Genomic DNA, 21,548 nt, shown 5'->3' with positions numbered 1-21,548 from the left:
TCTGTGCAATGGATGTTGGTGCAGGAGGGCCAGTAATCCACTTTAGAGAAAGCTACATTATGTCTGTCTGGCTCTCTTAAAAAAAAAAAAAGACTTGTTCTTCACTTGAGCTAATCAGCTGCCAGTTTATGAAAGAAATATAATTTATTTTATTTTTAGAAATAGAATGGTTGGAAACACGTTATGGGGCAGGTATCTCCACAGATACATATTTTCAAATTAGAATGTTCAGTTACAATATTCCTATTTTATCTGCAGCAAAGATGCTTAAAAAGAAAAGGAGTACTTGTGACTCCTTTTCTTTTTATGGATACAGACTAACACGGCTGCTACTCTGAAAGATGCTTAAATGGTTCATAGCAAATTTGTCAAGCGTAAACATTTGGAGCCAACACCTCAAATACTGAAGTGAAAGACTGCTTCGAGGGACTCCTCAATGTTAATGAGCAATGTCTGTAACTTCCTGGAGGAAGTACTTCCAGACTCCCTTTGTAGTAATAGAAATGATTAGTACAATAGGAATAATTGTCACCTTATTCATCTATAAAGCTCCTGTGTCCATGTCTTCTTGGAATATTTTATGTCACACCAAACATTTCCAAATTGGAGAAAGACTAACTGCCCCTCATGTGTCTTGGCAGCAACCGTCTTGTATTTGTGATTGAGGATGAAATCTCCAGATACAATGTCTTAAAACTTTGACTGACAATTTATGGAAGATGAAAGAAATCAGGCTGAACATTAAGATCAAAGTAAACAAATGAGTCATTCACATTTCTTTATTGCATGCTTGTGAGACACATGGGCTACATATGAGCCTAACATCAAGCACTTTGAACAGTTCCACCTGTGTCTGAGCAAGATAATGCACAACAAATGATAACACAGAGATACAAAATACTGAACGAGAGGCAACGAACTGATTCAAGTTTTTTTCCTTTTCGAGTTTCTATCAATCAGATCAGGTCACCTAAGTGATCAACAACAGACCGCTGCCTAGTGCTGTGTTCTCCTGCTAACTCAAAGAAGATAAGCAGCAGCATGACAAGTCAGTGAAAATAATGTATAGATTTCCTTAATGCTTCCTCTAAAACTGCAAGAACTGAAGACTGAGAAAGTCTTGAGAAAAAGGAGGCTTCTGAAAGGCAACTGTCTGTGCAAAAGGTCCCTGTATAATACCACTAGCTGGAGAAAAGAAGAAACAGTAAAGAGCTGGCAACACAAAAAGCTCAAAGATGCCAGAATCGGTGACTTATACAGAAGCCAAATATGGCTACAGCTGAGTATTCCGAACACTGCTGACGTGACAGCACGTGCCCTGATGCTGGAGCTGGCAGAGCCATTGCTGATCATGGCTAGTGGCCATTGGCTGACTGACAGCACGTGCCCTGACGCTGGAGCTGGCAGAGCCATTGCTGATCGTGGCTAGTGGCCATTGGCTGGGTGACAGCAGGAACACCACGTCTTTTTCTTAAATTTCATTTCCCGCGGCAAGATTAGTAAAATTTCTTGAAACTATGTGGAACTAATTAGCAAAATTACGCCGGATACTGAAAAACCTCCTCCTCCTCCCCCAGATACTACAGGTTGTTCTAGTACTGGAATAGTAGAAGTGCTGCGGGCCAACACAGATGCCCTGGCAGACTGCGGACTGGAACAGTGGGCCCAGGGTGCGTGGGGGGGTGGGACGGGGATGGAGGTTAGGACTGAGGCAAATCGGCAGAATGGTGTGGTGAAACTATACCACTCTTGGCCTGTCCGGTGCTATGGGTGCATCACTTTTATGAGATTTTAAAATTTACTTGATTTAGTTTAAAAGGCTCTAAAACTCACAAATGATTGAATGGACTTATACTGGATTATATAAGAATAACTGAAAAATATATATCAAGGCTGCCAATGTATATTCTGAATTTCAGCCTAATATGAACCAGCAAAATTATCAACGTCCCAAAATAAGGATTTATAATAAGTCTCTTCTGTCACTCAATTTTTATTTTAACTGCAATTGCAATCTCAGCTCTGTTGTTACCAAATGTAGAACTGAACCAACACATAATATAGTCTAACTATGCAGTGAATTATTCAAATTATAATAATTTCATAAATCATTTTAAGAAGAAAATTAATTTTAAATAATAGTATTTTAAACTCTGAATAGTTACATTTGTCATGTGACCTAGATCAACATATATTTTTGCACTAAAATGGTACAAGTTAACTATCTCCCGTGTATCACAAAGTGCCTTCAACATAACTATGAAGCACTGTGAGGAGAGGAAAGTGATCAGGAACAGTCAGCATGGATTCACCAAGGGCAAGTCATGCCTTACTAACCTAATTGCCTTCTATAATGAGATAGCTGGCTCTGTGGATGAGGGGAAAACAGTAGACATGTTATTCCTTGACTTTAGCAAAGCTTTTGATATGGTCTCCCACAGTATTCTTGCCAGCAAGTTAAAGAAGTATGGGCTGGATGAATGGACACTAAGGTGGACAGAAAGCTCGCTAGATCATCAGGCTCAACGGGTAGTGATCAATGGCTCCATGTCTAGTTGGCAGCCGGTATCAAGTGGTGTGCCCCAAGGGTCGGTCCTGGGGCCGGTTTTGTTCAATATCTTCATAAATGATCTGGAGGATGGTATGGATTGCACCCTCGGCAAATTTGCGGATGATACTAAACTAGGAGGAGTGGTAGATACGCTGGAGGGCAGGGATAGGATACAGCGGGACCTAGACAAATTGGAGGATTGGGCCAAAAGAAATCTGATGAGGTTCAATAAGGATAAGTGCAGGGTCCTGCACTTAGGACGGAAGAACCCAATGCACAGCTACAGACTAGGGACCGAATGGCTAGGCAGCAGTTCTGCGGAAAAGGACCTAGGGGTGACAGTGGACGAGAAGCTGGATATGAGTCAGCAGTGTGCCCTTGTTGCCAAGAAGGCCAATGGGATTTTGGGCTGTATAAGTAGGGACATTGCCAGCAGATCGAGGGACATGATCGTCCCCCTCTATTCGGCACTGGTGAGGCCTCATCTGGAGTACTGTGTCCAGTTTTGGGCCCCACACTACAAAAAGGTTGTGGAAAAATTGGAAAGAGCCCAGCAGAGGGCAACAAAAATGATTGGGGGCTGGAGCACATGACTTATGAGGAGATGCTGAGGGAACTGGGATTATTTAGTCTGCAGAAGAGAAGAATGAGAGGGATTTGATAGCTGATTTCACCTATCTGAAAGGAGGTTCCAAAGAGGATGGGGCTAGGCTGTTCTCCGTGGTGGCAGCTGACAGAACAAGGAGCAATGGTCTCAAGTTACAATGTGGGAGGTCTAGGTTGGATATTAGGAAACACTATTTCACTAGGAGGGTGGTGAAGCACTGGAATGGGTTCCCTAGGAGGGAAGGAACCTGCTTCCTTAGAAGTCTTTAATGCCCAGCTTGACAAAGCCCTGGCTGGGATGATTTAGTTGGGGATTGGTCCTGCTTTGAGCAGGGGGTTGGATTAGATGACCTCCTGAGGTCCCGCTCAACCCTGATATTCTATGATTCTATGATAACAAGAATTACAGGACCTACTGTATGGAGCACCTAATGTGTAGGTAATTTATCAAGTGGAAACAAAATACACTGTGCAATAATGCTCAGATAATACTCCTATGGAGTAGAAGAGTTTTTCTAATCAGAGTGGGGCAATTTGTGCTGTAGCATGGGGTAAAACAGTAACTCCCTGGAGGAATGAATTTGACTCATTTTGAATGTTACATGGAGGGTATGGAGGAGAACACAAATACCCAGTTTTCACCCATTACTACATCCTAAAATCCTACGGGCTATAAATGGAACATAAGATCTGCATAAAAATTAATATATGTTCCTCACTTCCAAAGCAGAATATGAGGCTGGTTTTATGATTAAATTATATGGAGTCTGAAAAAGGCTCCTTGCAACTAAACGCAATGTTTTAAAGTAGCAAGATAGATCTGAGTATATATTCCAGTGTTCATTTTATGGCTGTCAATCCATTCAGCTGAAATGTTCAAGACACTTGATGGGTTTACTGGGTTATACCACACTGCAGCACAAATTGAACTTTCATGGGAAACTACTAAATCAGCAGAGTTTCAGGTGCCAGAGGTCACCAAAAGGCCAACAATTCTCTTCCCAGATACCTTGTGTGCATATTGAGCTATTGGATTTTTCAGACTTGCTGGTAACACCAAAGCTGAAGAAACTACCTCTGACATATTCAAAACTTCACTAGCAATCTCTTTCTAGGAGAGAATTGATGCTGAAAGGAGAACTTTGAAGGGACTGTAGACTCCTCTTGTCCCACTTCATGCAATGCACCAGGCCATGCATGGGCTGAAAATAGTTTCACAAAGGTGAAAAGTTACAGCTGGTAGCTTAACTATGACAAGTCCCCCATTGGTTCTCTGGTTTGCAAAGAGGTCTACCAGTAGACTGGACCCTTACTATTTACACATACCAAGCCTTTCACCCCTCAGTCTGTCTCTCTTGCTACCCATCTTTGCCCTGCACTCCTGCTGCCAAGAAGAGATGACACACAGGGTGACAGCAAGCAGATAATTATTACACACCTGGAATATTTTCAAGAAGAACTTTTTTTGCTGTTGACTTTTGTGAGATGAAAATATTTTTTCCGTAAGTAAGCATGAAAATATTCCAAGGAGGACTACATGACTAATAAGGATGTTCTTGCTTCCTTTCAGTTGTCTCAGCTATTTCTGCGGCCATTGGATGCCCATTATGAAGGCCCTTCCACTATATGGTCTTCTGCAGGTGTGATTAAATCTGCTTCTTATTTCTTAATCCCTAAATGAACCATCATGCCTCAGTTATAAAGATAATTTCTCAGAATTAAATGGCAAATAAATTATTCCATTGAGTAAAACAAAAGGGTTTACATAAAACATTATTTAAAAAAAGAAAGAAAAGTGTCAGAGACATAAAAATTAATTTTTACTGCTGTTTTCAGGCCAGTTCTAACATTTTATACTGTGCGCAGCAGATACTCATTACTAAGTCTGATGATGGCACAGTGGAGCAGTGCACTAACCTTTTTTCCTCTGGAGGCTTCCATTGGATACAAGTGAAATGAGTTTGCTGGCCTCATCGCCTAGTTGCCTTTTTGTTCCCATCACAAAATGTCACTAAGCAATGTCATGATTGTCAGCCTACTGAGAAAAGGGCCAGGCCTGGAATTAGAAGGTGCACTGTCAGAGAGAGGCGTGTGTGTGTGTTGCAGATCAGGAGCGAGGGGCACCAATGTGACTGAGTATGGAACTGAGGAGGGTATTTTTTGAACGAAAAACTAATTCTTCCTCATTTGGGTGGTGGCATCTCAGCTGAAGAGCAGAAGAAATGCAAAAGGAATGGCTACAGTGTATTGAGCTATGCCCACCTGCCTGAGGAGGAAAGGTGACTACAGTGTCTGGCCAGACGGATGGGGCAGATGAATTCTCCAGCGCTCCAAAAGAAGCTCAGTTAATTGTATCTTTTATATTCCTTACTGCCCCTCATTCCCTCAGGAGCACTGTCATTTCTGGATTTGTCATCCTACCAGTCACATATGAATTCATCTTGTTTTTTCATCACTAAAATGAAAAGGTCCCATAATCTTCCATCTGCAAGACAGAGGAACACAGTGAAAAGAATATTTTACTTAATTTGCTTTTTCAAATGTGAAGACCATCCCTCCCTGAACTGCTGTTTTTTGCTAGTTGTGTCCTCTGCTACACATGCATTCAGTTGAAATTCTCTGATCAGCCTCCACTATGTTGGTTCCAGGCACTAACCCAATATTTACCAGCATGCAGCTGAAAATGCTGTCAATATCCTCTGAGATCTCCCTGGAAGGATGGAGCAATCAGGGCCTGTGTCTTGCACAAAGAAATGACATGTGACATGCAAATGTCTTTCCTTTTTTTTTTTTTAGTCCTGAATTTTAAAATCATACTTTATTTCTATGAGACAGAAGCAATAACAGTGCTCCAGAAAACCAGACTTTACTTACAGTTAAGAAAGACAAAATGTCATATCACAGATGAACCAAATTAAAAAAAAAATAGGCCTACAAAGTCTAAATGAAAAATCAATTTGCTCAAAAAGATAATGTGAAAGATTCCCAGGGGGCCTGGCAAATTTTGGAAGAAAAAAAGAGACTATATTTTATGGGAAGAGATTCAATAACCATTCCTTTTCCATAAAGCTAGTGATGGAGGACTGTCACTGCTCCATAGACACACACTGCATATGTCAGGATAATAGTAACAGGAAATCAATAGCATCTTTTATATCTGAAGAGACATTCTCTCCATGGACTCCTAATAGCAGCAACTGGGACCAAAGAAGACCTTTACTAAAATTTGGCAGTCAACATTAATCTTGGTGATAGGACAATGGGTAGAATATAACTCTAGATCTTTGGGGTTTTTGTTTTTTTTTAAAGAAAGAACTCTGATCAAAGCTTCACCCTTCATTAAAGCCAAAGAGCCCCTAGATAACACTACATTAACAGTGTAACGATGTCTCACCCTGGCACTCTCCCTGAAAGCCCTGTCCACATACACTTCCTCTCTGGTTGATGGCTGTAATCATTAGGAGCTAGAATCTTCATCAGGTGGTAATCTGACATCTTGGACAAGCTCCGCAGAATTTATGGGATCTTCTAGTTTTTCCCTCCATTCATCTGAAGTGGAACTTAAGTTAATATTAGCAAAAATACTTTGTGCAGGGGCTATTTTCCAATGAAGAGTGGAGGTGTCTAGTTGCTGAAATAATCTGCTAAACAAGGCCTATTTTCAGACTCCAGATCAAATGCTCTTACCATGTATACAAGACCAGAGCAAATGGTTCATCACAACTGTCCACTAGTTCAGATGAAAGTTGGCTGGAGGAAGGGCAAAAACTTGTTATCTTTGGCTCTTCAGCAGCAGAAAGTGGATAGACTCTGCTGAGAAGCCTCTCTGCACAGTAAGTCAGGTCATTAAGACCACAGACTGGCACATACATGAATGCTTTTTTCTGCTTAAGATAAAAGTGAGCCAAATTATGGATTTTCCAGGCATGGGTGCAGAACCCTAGTGTCTCTGAAAACCCTACACCACCCCTCATCAGCATTCCAACATGCCTTTATTCATGATCACGTAGTAGGATGGCATTGTGCCTGCTCTCAAGTCGGTCCATTTCACCTGGGCTTAGATGCCAAGGACTTTGAGAATGGGGCTGATTGCAGAAAGTTCCTCTTCTGTGACAGTACTGGCCCAACATGATGCCTCTCTAAACAGGAGGGCTCCCTTTATCACCTTTCTCATTCTCACTTGGTTCTATCATTCTGCTCACTTCACCCTGAAAACTGTCCCTGTCCTCATCCACCAGACACTCTTCCTCTTCTTCAGGATCTCTCCTTAAAATCAACCACTTCATACCATCCTCCCCCTTTCTTTTTCATCATCAGTAATCCTCTCCTTCTCCTGAATGGCTCTTGTAGGTCATGATGATTTACCTTCATTAGAATTTAATCTCTTTGGGGGCAGGGAACATGTTTCTTTCTATCTGGTAGAAAGTGTCATAGCAATGTATGGCTCTAGATTAATAATGATGATGATGATATCTGTTCTTTATAAGTGGGTCATGCCTAATCCATTGAAACATACTGGCATGTACCAGCATGTAGAAAGAATTTGAAGAGTGAAGGCACTGAAGACATCAATGTTCCATGGCCTTTAGAAAACTGTTGGAGCTGCAGCAGAAAACTAGTAAGGCTACTTATAATATGGAATCAGAAATTAATCTCCTAAACTAGGAAGGCTTGGGAGAGGCAATGTGAGGGGTATGCCATGACTGAGAAGAGTAAGGATCTACTCAGCCAGGAGTTAATTCCAGAGTTGTATTTCACTTGCTATAGCTGATGGCATCACTAACAAATCACATAGAACAGGGAGCTGCTTAAACACTATATCCTGAACTGAAGTTTTGGAAGGTCAGTAGAAAGGAAACATCAAATATCTTTTTTTAAAATGTATTAATTTGTAGTTTGCAAGTCTAGTCTTCTTTCCTGATATTAATTTTGGCTCTTGAACAGCTTTTTGTATTCATTTATTTAGAAAGCATCTGAATTCACCCCTTAAGCCATCGAGATCCTGTGTTCATGCATATAAAGAACGAAGGAAAAGTGTAAATAGATCTGACCCAAGATGGGATGGCCTTCAGAATTTCCCATGAGATATCTGTCAATCTGTTGAATGCAAAACAATTTCCTACAGTGGAAAGGGTCAGCTGTGTAATTAGTGACAGTGTCTTTTAGCAACATGTTGGAAAGATCTGAGAGAGAGAGAGAGAGAACTCTCAGTAACTTTCTGTCACTAACATCCCTAAGGATCATGTGATTCCCCAGCCACGTTAGAAAAAAAGCATGACTGTTACTATCAGTATAGGACAAAACTCTCTGGGAAATAGGGTGCTGCAATGGCAATTCAAAACCTCAGAACTTTAGTCACTATTTTTGTGTTTTAGCACAGACCAAGTCACTCTAAAATCATATGGAAAAAATGAATCTAGTAGGTGTGCTGAGTCAGGAGACGTGTATTGCTAAATAGTTGGATGACTCCTCTGTAGTGAGGGGAAATTAATTAATTCTTACTGGATTTTCCTGAAAATGTGCCTTCATGGAAAGCTTGCTCTGAATTGAGGAACTTATTTGATTTCAGAGGGGCTTGTCTACACTACCTGCCGGATTGGCAGGCAGTGATCGATCCAGTGGGGGTCAATTTATCGCGTCTAATATAGACACAATAAATTGACTGCTGAGCGCTCTCCTGTTGACTCTGGTACTCCACCAGAACAAGGAGCGCAAGCAGAGTTGATGGGGGAGCGTCAGCAGTGAAGACACCGCGGTAAGTAGATCTAAGTATATCAACTTCAGCTACGCTATTCACGTAGCTGAAGTTGCATATCTCAGATCGACCCCGCGTGGTAGTGTAGATTCCTTCATCAACTGCATTGGGACCAGAAGAGTTGACTTAAGACTGAACATACCTTTTAATTGTTTTCAAGTAAGGCTTCCATGATGGTAAGTCCAAAACAAAGTGGCTGAACTTTGGTGTCGGAAACCACGGCTTCATCTTCACATGAAATCATACTTTTATTAAGTTTTCTTTTAGCACCTGTCTATCTTACAGAGCAGAGCTCTCATTCTAATATAACATACAGAAATCAAGGGACTAGTTATAGGGCACTATGCAGCCTAAAGGGAAGAAAAGCCCCTATTTTGCTTCATGGTATCCTTGTCAAAGCAACAACACATAGAGAAAACAAAAATCTTCCTGTCATTAAGTTTTACAGCAAGTCACAATTTGGTGTAGAGCCCAGGGAGTTGTTCTGTTTGAATTTCATAGGCCACTATACATTGTGACATGAATTTTTCTGTACAGTTCAATATTTTGATGGGACTGCATGGGTGACCTCTGGTGGTTAATTTGCCACCCAAACAGTTGGTTTGTTGTTTTGGAGACCAAACACTGTGCATGCAGATTTCTGCTCTCAGCTTCCTAATGTAAATCCAGTGTAACTGTTGATTTGAATAGAATTACTCTGGATTTTCCCTGCTGCAACTAAGAACAGGATTTGGCCCTCAAATAACTCACCCATTCCTAACTTTTCTGTTGCTGTGGATCTCACTTTCCTTTATATTGCAATTATTCTTTTCCGCACCTTGGTATTCTGTACTGATTGATCAAAGACTTTGATTAGTAATATTATTACATCAGTACAACAAGATCTCTCTCAAACAATTCTTGTAAATCACACATCAGCAGTAGTTTTTGTGAAATAGAGCTTACTTTTGTTTAGAAAAGGCCTTTCAGACTCATCATGTAGTTAACCTAATGGAGAAACAATTGTCCTCTCATCAATGCATACAGCCAACTGTATCAGGAGTGATGCTGACAAGCGACACTAAACATTCCCTTTATCTTGCATGTATCAAAGAGCCCTCTGGTGCTGCTGTCTATCCAGGTATGTATACAGCTCCCCTCACCTTCGAATGTGACAGCCATATGGGACAGAGGTAGGACTGGGTAATTTTCCTCTTTTCATTCTAAACTAATTTTCCAACATGTTCTGTGTCTAGGGAGCTAAAGACAGTCAGATAACGTTGTCAGGCCACCTATAACACAGATCATGCATAGGACAACTATGGCTGTTCTTCCTCCTTTTCTTCTCTCATCTAAAAACTACTGATTTCTAAGAGCTGTGGACCGAGCACCCAAATGAGTTGTGCTCTGCTGGCTTTCACCCCTCCTGGTTTTCACTCTGCTCTCTTTTGCTTCTTACATCATATCCACTATCTGCATGTTTCTCTACCTGCTGGCATTTTTGGTTACTTTGCTGGTAGACAATGATAACAGGAAACAGCTACCTCAACTGAGAAGTGACCAGAAGGGATAAATACACGGAGTTCAAACACTTTTTAAAAACAAAATACCACATCAAAAAATAAATGAGTGAAGTTGTCATCTCAGGAAAATGCACAGTTTAAAACTACCTTCGAAGTTGTGTTATTTTTGTCTTGCTGCGTATTTTAGTGGGACAAAATAAGCTGCTGAGTAAAACCGCCATCGGGACTTGCTCCCTAATCCAACAGGGAGAGAGGTGGATTCCTTCCCATAGGCATATTTGGTTCTATAGTAAAATGAAACCCAACCTCTCTCTTTCTCTTCAGGTTTTTATACTACATCCTCAGCATGATATCTGAGCACCTGCTGTTACAGGTGAACATCTCTCTATTGCTCTAAAGAGGAGATTACCGAGTGACTTAAATGCACCTACACCCTTAAGTTAGAGACACATGTAATAGTAATAGACTGGCATTGGGCCTTTTGACCACTATACATATTTGAAGCTAATGATTTTGAATCACTCTTAAGCAGTTTTTGTAGCCACCCTGTAGTTAGTTTGTTTTTATGTCAGTAAACAACAGGGAGGCAGGTGGAATGGAGACTGAGATACTAATGCTGCAGATTTGCTGGAAGCTTAGAGATTTCCTTGTGAAGATGATTTTTAAATGACCATATTCAGCAAAGTTTTCTGCCCTGTCTCACGGAGTCAGCCTGCTATCCAAGTGTGCAGAAGAAGGGAGAGCAGTCAGAAACTGATAAAAATAGCACTAAATCCCTGTCTTGACTCAATGACAAGAGAATAATAAAAAGATTATAGGTAATTTCTCTTTATGAATTATAGAGAAGGGCTTAGATTCAGCAGTGACACACAAGAGCCTGGACAGATTGCTCAGCTGCCTCTCCCAGTAATGTCACTATCATTCAAAGGGAAACAAATGACCTCCAGGATAAACTGAGTATAGCACAGCAGGGCTGTGAAGCTGTTAAACACAGGGGCAGTTTCCTAAATACCCAGACAGTTTCTATTCTATGAGAGCAAACGGTCTGTGTCATTCTGAATGTGAACAATAAGAATACATTTACTTGTAACTTCTGGTTAAAGATAAGAGTGTGATAATAGATTTCAGACTTTGCTTTACTGCTGTCATATCATTTTCTTTCTGACTATACCTCAATGGGGAGAATACAGCAAATCCGTAGGGCAAGGAACTGAAATATGAAGCTGAGCTTTGTCAGATGTTCTGCTGTGAGGGTTCTTCTGTGTGCTACAAAACTATATTTCCATTATTTCTCCCATTATATAATTGGCTTCTTCAAAAGGAGAAAAACAAAGTCCATCTCCTCAAGATGGAAGTGTATAATAAACACATCTCAGCCCTGGACTAAGTTTATGACTGGCCTTCTATTTATCCAATCACATTCCAAACTGCTCCAGAGCTAAACAACCTATAAAGGATAAAGGGAGGACTGACACTCCAGAAACATTTATCCTGTCTGGAAATTGCGTGAGTGGTGCCCTTGTTGAAGCACAATCTGAGGTTCATCAAAAGATTTTGCCATCCTCCCACCATGCTGCTTCTTAGTGAGTTCCTGAGTCAGGTCTGATGGTATCTAGGGGTTAGGATTCGGCGCTCTCGCCACCGCAGCCAGAGTTCGTTTCCCAGTCAGGGAACATGATTGTGGGGGGATAGCTCAGTGGTTTGAACATTGGCCTGCTGAACCCAGGGTTGTGAGTTCAATCCTTGAGGGGGCCATTTAGGGATCTGGGGCAAAAACTGGGCATTGGTCCTGCTTTGAGCAGGGGGTTGGACTAGTCCCTTCCAACCCTGATATTCTATGATTCTGTCTGGCACGTGACATGGACGAGAAAGCAAAGATGGAGCATAAAGCATTTTCAATGTAGAACCAGCTTGACAGTGGGCAAAGTATTTATTATACTTCAGGGAACCCCAGTCTAAAAATCTGCAAGGGTACAAAAAGGCTCCAGGTACAATAGGGCTAACTGCACTTACCTCCAAGAAGAAGAATGAAAGGAGAGCAGTTAAGTCATGGTAAATACTAGATTTCTCAAGGCAGAACACAACTGCATGCTTCTGTGTCCCCAGTCAGCAATAGTCTGGAGTTAATATATTGAGACTCAGTATGTATATAAAATCTTGCACTTTTCATTTTGCAGATGCTTTACAGACATTTGCTAATTACACCTCACAATATCACTGTGAGCTGGATAAGTATCATTATCCCCATTCTGCGCTTAGAGAAGTGAAGTAACTTGCTAAAGGTCAGAGGAGTCAGTGTCAAAGGCAAGGTTAGAACTTGGAACTAGATTTTTGGTGTGCTACTAACTAGGATATGTCTCTAATAAAAAGCACTAGCGTCTGTTTTAAAAACATGGATCCTAGTTCAAAGTCTACATCTAATTGCTTACATACACCCAAATTATCCTGTCCCAGCATGAAGTGTGTGAATATTTGAGTTCTTGTCCTTACTTTGGTTGTTCCAAAATCCTATAAGGGACTATAATCTACCTTGGACATCACATAAACCAAAAGACTTGAGATCTGCTTCAAGGAGGGCAAAGATGACTTTCCACACTTTCTCTTAAGAAGGACTGAAGTGAAAAGAAATTGATTTCTCCAACCTGCAAGGAAGTGGCTAGAGTTTTCCAGCAGGTGTAGTACAGAAGTGGGGAACAGCAATGGATGTTTGCTGAAGGTTTCTGAGAAACAACATTATAGCAAAATTAGAGACGGTTGGAGAAGTATTAACCAGGTGACTACATCGCTCCAAACTTCTTAACCAGCTTTTCCAGACTCCCTTTTGCAATTGTGTAATTTCCCAGACATGTACATACTTTACATTATATAACAGATGCATTTTAATAATGTTACAAAGGAAGGGCACCCAATTTAAATTAATTAGATTTTGCAATAGAAGTGTGAGGCGTACATATACATGACAATTACCCTTCCAAATACAGGACTGTAGGTATGTAACCCTACCTGAAGCAATTAAATGAGGAAACAAAAAGCGGATGGTGCCTCATCCTCTAGAAAAAGGTGTTTATGAAATACCACGGCTGTACTGAAAACTCCGATGGGAAGGACCTTCTGCCACTTGTGGAGGAGAAACCCAGCAAAAGTCCTCAGGCTTGGAGGAAGGAGCCGGGCACCCGCAACAAGGCAGAGCCCAGTAACCCGACCCGGGGATGAATGACCAGACTCGCCTGGTGGGGGTCATGGATTCTCCATTTACCTCTCGGGGGAGCAGGGGACACAGTCGCTTTTCCTTCCCTCGGGGGCTGCGCCCTGCGGAGAGACAGGATGAAAGCAGGGCCGGGGAGGGGGGAGGACGGGGTCCGGGGGGGGGCAGAAGAGTCCAGGGGCGGGGTCCGGGAGGCCCAAAGAGGCAGGGCTCGGGGAGGGGGGGAAGAGCGGAGACCCTGGGGGGCCAGAGGGGTCCCACAGGCGGGGTCCCGGGGGGGAGCAGAGGGGTCCAGTGGCCGGGGTCCAGGGTGGGGCCAGGGCGGGCCTGCTTGGCTGGGGGAGGGGTGGAGTCCCGGGGGGGCCAGAGGGGTCCCACAGGCGGGGTCCCGGGGGGGCCAGAAGGGTCCAGGGGCGGGGTCCGGGAGGCCCAAAGAGGCGGGGCCCGGGGGGGGGGGAAGGGCGGGGTCCCTGGGGGGCCAGAGGGGTCCCACGGGCAGGGTCCCGGGGGGGGGGCAGAGGGGTCCAGGGGGCGGGGTCCCGGGGGGAGGACCAAAGGGGCGGGGCCCGGGGAGGGGGCGAAGGGCGGGGTCCCGGGGGGGCCAGAGGGATCCCACGGGCGGGGTCCCGGGGGGGGGGGGCAGAGGGGTCCAGGGGGCGGGGTCCGGGGAGGGGTCCAGGGGGCGGGGTCCCGGAGGGGGCAGAGGGGTCCAGGGGGCGGGGGTCCCGGGGGGCGGGGGGGAGGACCAAAGGGGCAGGGCCCGGGGAGGGGGCGAAGGGCGGGGTCCCTGGGGGGCCACACGGGCGGGGTCCCGGGGGGGGGGGCAGAGGGGTCCAGGGGGCGGGGTCCGGGAGGCCCAAAGAGGCGGGGCCCGGGGGGGGCAGAGGGGTCCAGGGGGCGGGGTCCCGGGGGGAGGACCAAAGGGGCGGGGCCCGGGGAGGGGGCGAAGGGCGGGGTCCCGGGGGGGGCAGAGGGGTCCAGGGGGCGGGGTCCGGGGAGGGGTCCAGGGGGCGGGGTCCCGGAGGGGGCAGAGGGGTCCAGGGGGCGGGGTCCCGGGGGGAGGACCAAAGGGGCGGGGCCCGGGGAGGGGGCGAAGGGCGGGGTCCCGGGGGGGCCACACGGGCGGGGTCCCGGGGGGGGGGCAGAGGGGTCCAGGGGGCGGGGTCCGGGAGGCCCAAAGAGGCGGGGCCCGGGGGGGGCAGAGGGGTCCAGGGGGCGGGGTCCGGGGAGGGGTCCAGGGGGCGGGGTCCCGGAGGGGGCAGAGGGGTCCAGGGGGCGGGGTCCCGGGGGGAGGACCAAAGGGGCGGGGCCCGGGGAGGGGGCGAAGGGCGGGGTCCCGGGGGGGGCAGAGGGGTCCAGGGGGCGGGGTCCGGGGAGGGGTCCAGGGGGCGGGGTCCCGGAGGGGGCAGAGGGGTCCAGGGGGCGGGGTCCCGGGGGGAGGACCAAAGGGGCGGGGCCCGGGGAGGGGGCGAAGGGCGGGGTCCAGGGGGGGGGCAGAGGGGTCCAGGGGGCGGGGTCCCGGGGGGGCAGAGGGGTCCGGGGGGGGCTGTCCCTGGGGCACGGACCTCACGGGCGGGGTCACGGGGCTCAGGCGATGCGGCCCCGCCCCCTTCCCAGCCTCTTCCCACCCAACTCCAGAGTTGCGAGCGGACGTAACGGAGCGCATGCGCACTAGAGAAGAGCCCATTCGCTCCTTTCACCCGCGCGCCGTCTTCTTGACATCTGCCCCACGTGATCTCTGCCGCCCGTCGTGCTCCCCGCCGCGCATGTGCCTGTGCGCCGACTCCGCGCCCGCTCGGTGCGCGATACGCGTGCGCACTGCCTCCCGATGCCCCTCCGCTCCGCCGGGGGCGCTGTGGCGGTGGCGCGACCTCCTCTGCCGGCTCTCTTCCGCCCCTAGTCCCGCCCCGGCGCGGGTGAGAGGTCGGCAAGATGGCGGCGGCCTTGGGGGAGGAGGTGCCGGAGAACGAGGACTATTACTCGCTGCTGAACGTGCGGCGGGAGGTGAGGGCGGCGGGCCGCGCGGGCCGGGGCGCCGCGGCACTGGTGGGGGGCGCCGGGCCGAGGGAGAGGCCTGGGGCCGGGACTATGACCCCGGTGCCCGGGCGGCCCCCCCCCTCCGGCCGCTCGTGCGGGCCCGCCAGCGGAGCTCGTGCCTGCCCCCGCCCCAGGCCCCGCCCCAGGCCCCCGCCGGGGCGTCTGCTGGCGCGGGCGAGGGGAGGGCGCGCGGGGGCGGGACCCGAGAGCCGCCCTTCTCTGGCGCTCGGTCCGGGGCAGGCCGGGGCCTGGAGCGAGCGCCCGGGCTCCGCCCCGCTCCCCGCGAGGGCCAGCCGTTCCAAGGCGGGGCGGGCCCGGCGAGCCCGGCCGCGCTGGCCAGAGGCCGCCCCGGCCAGTGCTAGGGCGGGCAGCGGCCTCAGACCCGCAGTGCTGAGTGCGGCCTGGTCCGGGTCGGAGGCAGTGGGGGAGGTCAAGTTGCAGCGGGGGAGGTTTAGGTTGGATATTAGGAAAAACTTTTTCACTAGGAGGGTGGTGAAGCACTGGAATGCGTTACCTAGGGAGGTGGTAGAATCTCCTTCCTTAGAGGTTTTTAAGGTCAGGCTTGACAAAGCCCTGGCTGGGATGATTTAACTGGGAATTGGTCCTGCTTCGAGCAGGGGGTTGGACTAGATGACCTTCTGGGGTCCCTTCCAACCCTGATATTCTCTGATTCTCCCCCGGCCCCGGGGAAGCTGTTCCGGGGTTAGCGCGCCTCCCTGGCCTCTCCAGTCCGAGTTTGTCCCGGGCATGGCTGCGCGGGAAACTGCGGAGCGCCGGCCCGGTAACCCGCCCCCGTGCGGGGAGCGGCTCCCCGCGCTCAGAGCCTGTCTACACTGGCGCTGTAAAGCGACTTTCTGCACTCAGGGCGGTGGTTTTCCACACCCCTGCGCCAGCAGGTGAGAGCGCTATAAAATGTAAGTGTAGCCAAGCCCTAGCTTCAGCTTTCAGCCACTGGTCCCCTTGTACCTTTCTCCGCCAGATTGAAGAGCTCCTTATTAAATATTTGTTCCCCCTGTGGTGATTTACAGATTAATCAAATCACCCCTTAACCTTCTCTTTGTCAAGCTAAATCAATGGTTCTCAACTTTTCCAGATTACTGTACCCCTGTCAGGAGTCTGAGTTGTCTTGTGTACCCCCTGTTTCACCCCACTTAAAAAAACTACTCGCTTACAAAACCAGACATAAAAGTGCAAAAGTGTCACAGCACATTATTACTGAAAAATTGCTTGCTTTCTCATTTTTATCATATAGTTATAAAATAAATCAATTGAAATATAAATCTCGTACTTTTCAGTGTATAGTATATACAGCAATATAAGCAAGTCATTGTCTGTTTGAAATTTTAATTTGTACTGAGTTCTCTAGTGCTTTTTTATGTATCCTGTTGTAAAACTAGGTGAATATCTAGATACACTGATGTACGTACCCCCTAGCAGACCTCTGTGTACCCCTGGTTGAGAACCACTGGGTTAAATAGATGGAGCTCCTTGAATCTATCACATATGCATGTCTTCTAATCCTTTAATCATTCTGGTGGCTATTCTCTGAACCCTCTCCAGTTTATCAACATCTTTCTTGAATTGTGAGCATCAGAACTCGACACAGTAGTCTAGCTGTGCCTGCACCTGTTCCCAGTACAGAGGTAAAATAATCTCTTCTCCTATTCTAGATTCCTCTGTTTATGCATCCCATGATCGCGTTAGCTCTTTGGCCATAGAGTCGCATTGAGAGCTCATGTTCAGCTCATCCACCATGACCCCCAAATCTTTTTCAGTGTCACTGCTTTCCAGGGTAGAGTTCCCCATTCTCTAAGTATGGTCTACATTCTTTGCTCCCAGATGTATATATTTACATTAAACCATTAAAATGCATATTTCCCTGCGCCCAGCTTACCACTTGTTGCACCCAGTTTATCAAGGGATCTAGATCACTCTGAATCAGTGACCTGTCCATTTACCCTTCCCCCAATTTTTGGGATCTGCAAACTTTATCAGGGATGATTTTATATTGAAAAAAGTCATTGAAAAAAGAGGTTACGTAGCATAGGGTCAAGAACCGATCCCCGTGGGACTTCACTGGAAACAGACCCACTCAATGATGATTCCCCATTTACAAGTTATATTTTGAGACCTATCAGTTAACCAGTTTTTAGTATGTTTAATGAGTGTCATGTTCATTTTATACTGTTCTAGTTTTTTAATCAAAATGTGCAGTGTGAAGTCAAACACCTTACAGAATTCTATTGCATCAACACTATTACTTTTATCAATCAAACTTGTAATTTCATTAAAAAAAGATATCAAGTTAGTTTGACAGGATCTGTTTTACATAAATCCATTGTTGATTTGCATTAATTTCATTACCCTCCTTTAATTATTTATTAATCAAGTCCTTCATCTGCCATTCCATTGCCTGGTATTAGTGTCAGGCTGCCAGGCTTTTAATTCCCGGGTCATCCCTTTTACCATTTTTAAAAATTGGCACGACCTTAGCTTTCTTTCAGTATTCTGGAACTTCCCTAGTGCTACAAGACTTATTGAAAAACAACATTAATGGTCCAGCAAGCTCCTCAGCCAAGTCTTGTAAAATTCTTGGAGGCAAGTTATCTCGATGTGCTGATTTAATGATGTCTAACCTTAGTAACTGCTGGTTAACATTCTCTAGAGCAGTGGTCACCAACCTGTAGATCCTGGGAACTCTCCCGGTCAATCGCGATCTCCGGCTGCGGCAGTGTAGCGGGCTGCCACTAAGGCAGGCTCCCTGCCTGCCATGGCCCCAGGCCACTCACAGAAGCGGAGGGCATGTCCCCGCAGCCCTGGGGTCTCCATGTGCTGCTAATGCCTGCAGGCACTGCCCCTGCGGCTCCCATTGGCCGGGAATGGGGGACTCTGACCAAATGGGAGCTTTGGGGGCGGTGCCTGCAGAGAGGGGCAGCGCGCAGAGCCACGTGTCCTCCCCCACAGGGGTGCATTGGCCACTTCCACGAGTGGCGTGGGGCCGTGGCAGGCAGGGTGTCTGCCTTAGACTCGCTGCACCACTGACAGGGAGCTGCCTGAGGTAAGTGCCGCCCGCTGGGAGGCCACACTCCAACACTGAGCCCCCTCCCAGAGCCAGCACCCCATACCCCCTCCTGTACCCCAAACTCTTTCCTGCACCCCAAGCCCCCTGCCCCAGCCCTGACCCCCCTCCCAGAGCCAGCACGCCCTCCTGTACCCCAACACTCTCCCCAGCCTAGAGCCCTCTTCTGCCCCCAAACACCCTCCCAGAGCTTGCACCTCTCACCTCCTCCTGCACACCATCCCCCTGCCCCAGGCTTAGCCGAGAGCCCCCTTCCACACTGCGAATCCTTCGGCCCCAGCCCAGAGCCTGCACCCGCTCCCCAGCCTGGTGAAAGTGAGTGAGGGTGGGGGACAGTGAACAAGGGGGAGGGGGGGGGATGGAAGGGGGTCTTTGGGGAAGGTGGGGCCTCGGGGAACAGGTGTGGTAGATCTGGGGTTGCGCTTAAATTCAAAAAGTGACGTGGGGCATAAAAAGGTTGGAGACTGCTGCTCTAGAGTTATGGAATATGAAGAGTGTTATCACCATATGATGAGACTGCATCATTTCTTTTTTTAATACAGAACAGAAATATTTAGTTAACACTTTTGCCTTTTCTGCATTATTATTGATATTTCTATCACTTCTGTCTAGTAATGGACCGATGCCATTGATGAGATTCTTTGTTTCTAATATATTTTAAAAACTTCTCCTTATTGTCCTTAACTCTGCTGGCAATAGATTTCTACTTGTGTCCCTTGACTTCCCTTATCAAATTTCTACATTTCTTAATTTCTTGTTTATATTTATTACTATCAACTTCCCATTTCTTACATTTGTTATATATTTTTAAATTTTTTACAGCTGCGTTCACTTCCCTTTTAAACCAGGTTGGTTTTTTTAACCAGCACAGCCTTCTTCCTCAGTTATAGGATTGTGGCTTTCTGGACATCTAGCAAATTCTTAATGATTCCCAATTATCATTCACATTTTTCTGTTTAAATTCTTCCTCTCAGGTAAACTGGCTCATAATTGTTTTCAGCTTTTTGAAATTGGCCGTATTAAAGCACCAAGTGTGTGTGTATGATCAGGTCATGATCACTTGTACCTAAGCTACCACTATCTTTTAGTTTTGTGGTCAGTGCCTCATTATCTGTTAGGAGAAGGTCTAATATAGAATTACCCCATGTTGGTTGCAACACTTGTTAAGTTAGGAAATTGTCATCTATAATATTTAGAAATTCCAAGGATGTTTTTATACTGGAAGCATGAAAGCTCCAGCATATGTCATTCAAATTTGAATCCCTGATGATCACAGTTTTTTTTCTCCCTGCACACTGTAGATAGGCGCATAAGGAGCCAGTTATCCTGTTTCCTAGTGTGATTTGGTGGTCTGTAGCAGACACAACTAGTACCCCATCTTGTGCTTTATCTGTTAGGACATTGATTCATAAGCAATTACGATCATTTTCTTCCAAGTTCTCAGTGACACAGACTCCCTCTCCCTGGACTGGTCTCTTCTCTTGCTGCCTACTGTAGGGCCACGAGCACCCTGAAGCTGCTGTTGCTGGCCCCTGTCCGAGACTAGGCTAGAGAGATCCCATGTCTGATTTGTGGGGAGGAGGATAGAATCTACTTGGTCTCTGGGTTAATAAGCATTTTCGTTTCCTCCAATGGAAAAACTAGACTGAACTAGATTCTGTTGCATCTAATTCTGTGCTGGGCCCAATGGAAGATTGGGTCAGCTTGTCAGTGTACATCTGGTAAAGGTGCTTTTATGAATTTTAGATCTATCTGCAACCTAGGTGTAACTGTGTGCGGTGCCCAAAAGAAGGCTCTGGAAAGTGCTTTACTGTAAAAAGAAAGTTGTGGTCTTATTATATTATGGCACCAGGTGCCCAACGCCTTTCTCTGAGTAACAGAATGAAACTGTATGTGTCTTAAAACTAAAGATAGCATGTGTGTACAGCATTGTAAGGTGGTATTGCACACTAAATCCCAAATAAATCAATTACAACTAATAGGGAAACAAATAATAAGGAAACCAAAAACTAATAAGGAAACAAATATTTTGAGTCTTGCCCAAAAGTATGCAATGTATTATGAACTGCATGTTGGTTGATTACAGGTCAAGTTTTTTTCTGCAACATGCCTTTTTTATAGGAATTGGATGAATGCATTTCATCTAATTTAATTATCCAATTTGTATGTAAGCTACAAATATGGTGAATCTCAATTGTATCCTTCTGTGCTAAGCAGCTGTTTCTGTAGCAGCTCTAATAGCTTGTAAGAACTCATACTACCTACTCCCAGCAAAGTTCAAACAACAAACTAGGTTTCTTTTCGTAAAAGAAAAAGTAGGTTTCCTCTACAGCAAACAGGGAAAGATTAAGAATGAGCTCTCAAAAATGGATACTCTCATAAAGAACCAACCTTCCACACAAACTTCCTCGTGGCTGGATTTTACTAAAACTAGACAAGCCATTTACAACGCACACTTTGCTTCTCTACAGAAGAAAAAAGACACTAAACTTTCTAAACTACTACATGCTACAAGGGGCCACAGCAATGGTTCCCTCACCCCACCTAGCAATATTGTTAACCTATCCAACTATACTCTCAGCCCAGCAGAAGCAGCTGTTCTATCTCGGGGCCTCTCCTTCTGCCCCTCCACCCCCACGAACATGATACAGTTCTGTGGTGACCTAGAATCCTATTTTCGACGTCTCCGTCTCAAGGAATATTTCCAAAATACCTCTGAACAACATACTAATCCACAGAGGTCTCCCTGCCAACACTACAGAAAGAGGGATTCTAGATGGACTCCTCCTGAAGGTCGAAACAGCAGACTGGAC

General features: G+C 46.3%; 1 protein-coding gene and 1 long non-coding RNA gene across 15 annotated transcripts in view; one reads left to right on the top strand and one right to left on the bottom strand.

The window, feature by feature from the left end:
- LOC140900177 (uncharacterized) overlaps positions 1–15,528 on the bottom strand; it is a 30,428-nt gene extending 14,900 nt beyond the window's left edge. For 5 of the 12 annotated variants that reach the window (XR_012155579.2, XR_012155583.2, XR_012155574.2 and 2 more), the window contains exons 1-3: positions 15,185–15,528; positions 13,418–13,723; positions 5,075–5,642 (exon numbers count right to left, since the gene is read on the bottom strand). This is a non-coding gene — a long non-coding RNA (uncharacterized LOC140900177). Of the gene's footprint in view, positions 1–5,074; positions 5,643–12,427; positions 12,532–13,417; positions 13,724–15,184 lie in introns of all 12 variants that reach the window. The other 7 variants (XR_012155580.2, XR_012155576.2, XR_012155585.2 and 4 more) reach the window with 5 other exon arrangements.
- DNAJC11 (DnaJ heat shock protein family (Hsp40) member C11) overlaps positions 15,510–21,548 on the top strand; it is a 78,082-nt gene continuing 72,043 nt past the window's right edge. Inside the window, exons 1-2 of one of the 3 annotated variants that reach the window (XM_073316959.2) lie at positions 15,964–16,552; positions 17,217–17,299. Coding sequence is in view for 1 of the 3 variants with exons in the window: in XM_073316958.2 (XP_073173059.1) it covers positions 15,552–15,623 (72 nt within the window). In the remaining 2 variants the exon portion in view is untranslated. Of the gene's footprint in view, positions 15,624–15,963; positions 16,553–17,216; positions 17,300–21,548 lie in introns of those variants that run through there. The other 2 variants (XM_073316958.2, XM_073316960.2) reach the window with 2 other exon arrangements.

Source organism: Lepidochelys kempii, chromosome 18 (assembly GCF_965140285.1).
Source record: "Lepidochelys kempii isolate rLepKem1 chromosome 18, rLepKem1.hap1, whole genome shotgun sequence".
NCBI lineage: Eukaryota > Metazoa > Chordata > Testudines > Cheloniidae > Lepidochelys > Lepidochelys kempii.
This window is presented reverse-complemented; position numbering and strand designations above follow the sequence as displayed.